The sequence below is a fragment of the Calidris pugnax genome, unplaced genomic scaffold (assembly GCF_001431845.1).
Source record: "Calidris pugnax isolate Ruff unplaced genomic scaffold, ASM143184v1 scaffold337, whole genome shotgun sequence".
NCBI classification, from domain to species: domain Eukaryota; kingdom Metazoa; phylum Chordata; class Aves; order Charadriiformes; family Scolopacidae; genus Calidris; species Calidris pugnax.
In genome coordinates this window covers 213,680-219,638 of record NW_015091098.1, presented here as the reverse complement: position 1 = coordinate 219,638, position 5,959 = coordinate 213,680, and the positions used below count along the sequence as shown (strand labels likewise).

The following is a 5,959-nucleotide window of genomic DNA, read 5'->3' as shown; positions in this document are numbered from 1 at the left end:
AAGGTGGCCACCCCCCCACCAGGCGCTCACCCGGCGGTGTCTCGGCAGCGGCGCCTACTCGCTGACGCTGCGGGACCTGGCGGTGCGGGCGCTGGGGCTGCGTGCCCTGCAGGAGATCAGCAGCGGGATGGTGCTCGTCCACCACAACCCCCAGCTCTGCTTCCTCCAGAAGGTGCCCTGGGACAGCATCTTCCGCAACCCCCGCCAGCGCCTCTTCCAGACCCACAACAAGCCCCCCGAGCAGTGCGGTAAAGAGGGGGACGGGGCTGGGGGGGGAGCTGGGGGACTGTTGTGTCCCCCCCTTACCCTGTTACTCACTGTGTTCCCCCCCAACAGAGAGCGAGGGGCTGGTCTGCTTCCACCTCTGTGCCCACGGGCACTGCTGGGGTCCTGGCCCGACCCAGTGCGTTGCCTGCGAGCGGTTCCTGCGTGGCCAGGAGTGCGTCGCCTCCTGCAACCTCCTGGATGGGTGAGCAATGAGCCCTGGGGGCAATGGGCAGAGCCACCCCCCCACAACCACAGGAGGGGGTCTGAGACCCCCATCCCTTCACCCATCCCATCCCTGTGCCCACCCCATGCTCCCTTCCACCCCGCAGAGCCGTCCGGGAACACGCCAACGGGACGCGGTGCCTGCCCTGCCACCCCGAGTGCCAGCCCCAGAACGGCACAGAGACCTGCTTCGGATCGGTGAGGATGTGGGGGGGACATCTGGGGGTCAATGGGGGTGTCCCCTGGCCACCTGGGTTCCTCACCCCCCCCCTCCCTGGTCCCACAGGAGGCGGATCAGTGCGTGGCTTGTGCCCACTACAAGGACGCGCAGCAGTGCGTGCGGCGCTGCCCCAGCGGGGTGAAGGCAGACGCCTCCTTCGTGCCCGTCTGGAAGTACCCGGATGAAGATGGTGTCTGCCAGCTCTGCCCCACCAACTGCACCCACTCGTGAGTGTGGGGAGGGGGTCTGGGGGGGGCGGGCAGGAAGTCCTGGGGGGCTGCTGACCCGGGGGGTGCTGCACGTTGTGTCCCCAGGTGCACGATCCGGGATGAGGACGGTTGTCCTGTGGACCAGAAGCCAAGGTATGAGCGTGCCCGGTGCCACCCTGACCCCCCCACACACAACACACACCCTGGGTGCTGGGGGGAGGGTTCCTTCAGCCGGGACCCCCATCCTGTCACCATCTCCCCCATCCCAGTCACCTCCTGTCCCACAGCCAGGTGACATCCATCATTGCTGGCGTGGTGGGGGCTCTGCTGGTCGTCGTCCTCCTCCTCATCACCGTCGTCTGCGTCAAGCCACCCCGAGTGCCAGCCCCAGAACGGCACAGAGACCTGCTTCGGATCGGTGAGGATGTGGGGGGGACATCTGGGGGTCAATGGGGGTGTCCCCTGGCCACCTGGGTTCCTCACCCCCCCCCTCCCTGGTCCCACAGGAGGCGGATCAGTGCGTGGCTTGTGCCCACTACAAGGACGCGCAGCAGTGCGTGCGGCGCTGCCCCAGCGGGGTGAAGGCAGACGCCTCCTTCGTGCCCGTCTGGAAGTACCCGGATGAAGATGGTGTCTGCCAGCTCTGCCCCACCAACTGCACCCACTCGTGAGTGTGGGGAGGGGGTCTGGGGGGGGCGGGCAGGAAGTCCTGGGGGGCTGCTGACCCGGGGGGTGCTGCACGTTGTGTCCCCAGGTGCACGATCCGGGATGAGGACGGTTGTCCTGTGGACCAGAAGCCAAGGTATGAGCGTGCCCGGTGCCACCCTGACCCCCCCACACACAACACACACCCTGGGTGCTGGGGGGAGGGTTCCTTCAGCCGGGACCCCCATCCTGTCACCATCTCCCCCATCCTGTCACCATCTCCCCCATCCCAGTCACCTCCTGTCCCACAGCCAGGTGACATCCATCATCGCTGGCGTGGTGGGGGCTCTGCTGGTCGTCGTCCTCCTCCTCATCACCGTCGTCTGCGTCAAGCGCCGGCGGCAGCAGGAGAGGAAACACACCATGAGGCGCCTGCTGCAGGAGACCGAGGTGGGGACGCTGCGACACGCGGCTCTTCTGGGGATGGGACGTGGACCCCCGGTGCCAGGGGGGGTGCCAGGAGTCCACCCCCTCTTCACCCATCTGTGCCCACAGCTGGTGGAGCCGCTGACGCCCAGCGGAGCCCTCCCCAACCAGGCCCAGATGAGGATCCTCAAGGAGACCGAGCTCAAGAAAGTGAAGGTCTTGGGTTCTGGTGCTTTTGGCACCGTCTATAAGGTGAGGGGTTGAGGAGGTGGACACTGCTGGGGGGGGCTGGGACCCTCCTCACTCCGCACCCCCTCACCCGTGTTCCCCCCTCCCAGGGCATCTGGATCCCTGATGGGGAGAGCGTGAAGATCCCGGTGGCCATCAAGGTCTTGCGGGAGAACACATCGCCCAAGGCCAACAAGGAGATCCTGGACGTGAGTGTGCCAGCGGTGCTGGTGGGGGAGCGGTGCCAGTGGTGGCCCCCCACCCAGCCTGACACCCCTCCCCGTGCCCACAGGAGGCCTACGTGATGGCGGGGGTGGGCAGCCCCTACGTGTCCCGGCTGCTGGGCATCTGCCTGACCTCCACGGTGCAGCTGGTGACCCAGCTGATGCCCTACGGTTGCCTCCTGGACTACGTGCGGGAGAACAAGGACCGCATCTGCTCCCAGGACCTGCTCAACTGGTGTGTGCAGATCGCCAAGGTAGGACGGGGCGGGTGGTCTTTGGGGAGCTGGGGGGACACGGGGTGGCCCTGGCCAGCCTGACACACGCCAACCCCCAGGGGATGAGTTACCTGGAGGAGGTGAGGCTGGTGCACCGGGACCTGGCCGCTCGCAACGTCCTCGTCAAGAGCCCCAACCACGTCAAGATCACCGACTTCGGGCTGGCCCGGCTGCTCGACATCGATGAGACCGAGTACCACGCTGATGGTGGCAAGGTGGGGCTTGGGGACCATGGGGACAGGGTGGTGGGCACCATCATGCTTCCCCTGGGGGACAACCAGAGCCCCCCCAGGTCCTGCTCACCTCTCTGTCCTCCCCTGTCCCAGGTGCCCATCAAGTGGATGGCGCTGGAGTCCATCCTCCGCCGGCGCTTCACGCACCAGAGCGATGTCTGGAGCTACGGTACGTTGGGGTGACCCCATCCCAAGGAGGGGGAGTGCACAGGGGGGACCTGAGCCACCGCTCACCCCTGTCCTTGTCCCCTCAGGTGTCACCGTGTGGGAGCTGATGACCTTTGGGGCGAAGCCCTACGATGGGATCCCTGCGCGGGAGATCCCCGACCTGTTGGAGAAGGGGGAGAGGCTCCCGCAGCCCCCCATCTGCACCATCGACGTCTACATGATCATGGTGAAATGTACGTGTGGAGGAGATGGGGGGGGGACACAAGGACACGGTGTGGGGACAAAGCATCGTGGTGGCACCTTGTCCCAGCCCTGATGGCACCCATCTCTTCTCCAGGCTGGATGATTGACTCCGAGTGCCGGCCCAAGTTTCGGGAGCTGGTCACCGAGTTCTCCCGCATGGCCCGGGACCCCCAGCGCTTCGTGGTCATCCAGGTACGTGGGTCCTCAGGGTGGGGGGATGTCCTGTGTGTGTCCCCCCCCCTCCTGCCAGCACCCCCGTGCAGACACTGACCCTGCTGTCCTTGTCCCCAGAACGACATGGCCGGGCTGCCCGGCTCCATCGACAGCACCTTCTACCGGGCCCTGCTGGAGGAGGAGGACATGGACGACCTGGTGGACGCTGAGGAGTACCTGGTCCCTCACCAGGGCTTCTTCAGCGCCGAGACCTCCACCACCTACCGCAGCCGCATCTCCTCCACCCGGGTAGGTGGGCTGGGGAGGGGGAAACCAGGCAGGACCCCCCCTATTTTTCCTGGCAGAGGTGTGGGGTGACCCAGTGCCCAGCTGGGGCACATGGTGTCCATGCTGGGGGGGGATGTGGGGTGCAAACACCCACCCTGTGCTGCCCAGGGACCCTGTCCCACACCAGAGTCCTCGCTGTGGGCTGGAAGTGCCCAATTTAGATCCAATTTTACACGGAGGGTGGTGAGACCCTGGCCCAGGTTGCCCAGAGGTGGGAGGTGCCCCATCCCTGGAGACATCCCAGGGCAAGTTGGACGGGGCTTTGGGCAACCTGGTCTGGCTGGAGATGTCCCTTCTCCTGGCAGGATCCTGCTCACCTCTCTGTCCTCCCCTGTCCCAGGTCCCCATCAAGTGGATGGCGCTGGAGTCCATCCTCCGCCGGCGCTTCACGCACCAGAGCGATGTCTGGAGCTACGGTACGTTGGGGTGACCCCATCCCCGGGGTGGGGGGAGTGCACAGGGGGGACCTGAGCCACCGCTCACCCCTGTCCTTGTCCCCTCAGGTGTCACCGTGTGGGAGCTGATGACCTTTGGGGCGAAGCCCTACGATGGGATCCCTGCACGGGAGATCCCCGACCTGTTGGAGAAGGGGGAGAGGCTCCCGCAGCCCCCCATCTGCACCATCGACGTCTACATGATCATGGTGAAATGTACGTGTGGAGGAGACCAGGGAGGGGACACAAGGACAGGGTGTGGGGACAAGGCACCGTGGTGGCACCTTGTCCCAGCCCTGATGGCACCCATCTCTTCTCCAGGCTGGATGATCGACTCCGAGTGCCGGCCCAAGTTTCGGGAGCTGGTCACCGAGTTCTCCCGCATGGCCCGGGACCCCCAGCGCTTCGTGGTCATCCAGGTACGTGGGTCCTCAGGGTGGGGGGATGTCCTGTGTGTGTCCCCCCCCCTCCTGCCAGCACCCCCGTGCAGACACTGACCCTGCTGTCCTTGTCCCCAGAACGACATGGCCGGGCTGCCCGGCTCCATCGACAGCACCTTCTACCGGGCCCTGCTGGAGGAGGAGGACATGGACGACCTGGTGGACGCTGAGGAGTACCTGGTCCCTCACCAGGGCTTCTTCAGCGCCGAGACCTCCACCACCTACCGCAGCCGCATCTCCTCCACCCGGGTAGGTGGGCTGGGGAGGGGGAAACCAGGCAGGACCCCCCCTATTTTTCCTGGCAGAGGTGTGGGGTGACCCAGTGCCCAGCTGGGGCACATGGTGTCCATGCTGGGGGGGGATGTGGGGTGCAAACACCCACCCTGTGCTGCCCAGGGACCCTGTCCCACACCAGAGTCCTCGCTGTGGGCTGGAAGTGCCCAATTTAGATCCAATTTTACACGGAGGGTGGTGAGACCCTGGCCCAGGTTGCCCAGAGGTGGGAGGTGCCCCATCCCTGGAGACATCCCAGGGCAAGTTGGACGGGGCTTTGGGCAACCTGGTCTGGCTGGAGATGTCCCTTCTCCTGGCAGGAGGTGGGACTCGATGCCCTTTAAAGGTGCCCTCCCACCCAAAATATTCTCTTTCTGACTCCAGAGCACGGCGGAGACCCCGGTTGACGTGGAGGAGGGTGAAGGCTTGGCCTTCCCCTTCACCCCCCAGGGTTTGCCGGAGGGGCCGGAGGGTCCCGCGCCGGAGGTGCCGGAGGGGGATGGCGGTGCCAAGGTGACCCTGCAGAGCCCGTCGGGGCGGGAGCCGGGCACCCTGCCGCGGTACAGCGAGGATCCCACCCTGCTGGTGCCCGAGGACAGCGAGGGCATGGACCCCGAGGGCTTCACCGCCCCGGCCCCCCACCCCACCATGCCAGGTAAGGGAGGGGATGTGCAGCCAAGGGGGCATCCTCCCCCGGGGGGCTACCTGCCCACCCCGGTGGCACCTAACGCGTCCCTTGTCACCCACAGAGTACGTGAATCAGGCCGGGGAGCAGCGGGCACCCCCCCGGCACCCCCCTGCACCCCCATCCCCGCCGGACAAACCCAAGGGCCACCAGGGTAAGAACGGGCTCATCAAGGAAGCCAAGCACCCCTTCCCGGGGCCCTTCAGCCACGCCGTGGAGAACCCCGAGTACCTGGCACCCCTCACCCCCCCCCCCCCCCCCCCCCT

General features: G+C 66.4%; 1 protein-coding gene across 1 annotated transcript in view; it reads left to right on the top strand.

The window, feature by feature from the left end:
• ERBB2 (erb-b2 receptor tyrosine kinase 2) overlaps window positions 1-5,959 on the top strand; it is a 10,631-nt gene that overhangs the window by 3,966 nt on the left and 706 nt on the right. The window contains exons 8-26 of the mRNA XM_014957911.1: window positions 4-248; window positions 337-469; window positions 597-687; window positions 776-936; window positions 1,024-1,071; window positions 1,288-1,336; window positions 1,425-1,585; window positions 1,673-1,720; window positions 1,875-2,013; window positions 2,119-2,241; window positions 2,328-2,426; window positions 2,510-2,695; window positions 2,776-2,931; window positions 3,043-3,118; window positions 3,204-3,350; window positions 3,455-3,552; window positions 3,652-3,822; window positions 5,393-5,663; window positions 5,758-5,931. Of these exons, the coding sequence (XP_014813397.1) occupies window positions 4-248; window positions 337-469; window positions 597-687; window positions 776-936; window positions 1,024-1,071; window positions 1,288-1,336; window positions 1,425-1,585; window positions 1,673-1,720; window positions 1,875-2,013; window positions 2,119-2,241; window positions 2,328-2,426; window positions 2,510-2,695; window positions 2,776-2,931; window positions 3,043-3,118; window positions 3,204-3,350; window positions 3,455-3,552; window positions 3,652-3,822; window positions 5,393-5,663; window positions 5,758-5,931 (2,576 nt within the window). The remainder of the gene's footprint in view (window positions 1-3; window positions 249-336; window positions 470-596; window positions 688-775; window positions 937-1,023; window positions 1,072-1,287; window positions 1,337-1,424; window positions 1,586-1,672; window positions 1,721-1,874; window positions 2,014-2,118; window positions 2,242-2,327; window positions 2,427-2,509; window positions 2,696-2,775; window positions 2,932-3,042; window positions 3,119-3,203; window positions 3,351-3,454; window positions 3,553-3,651; window positions 3,823-5,392; window positions 5,664-5,757; window positions 5,932-5,959) is intronic.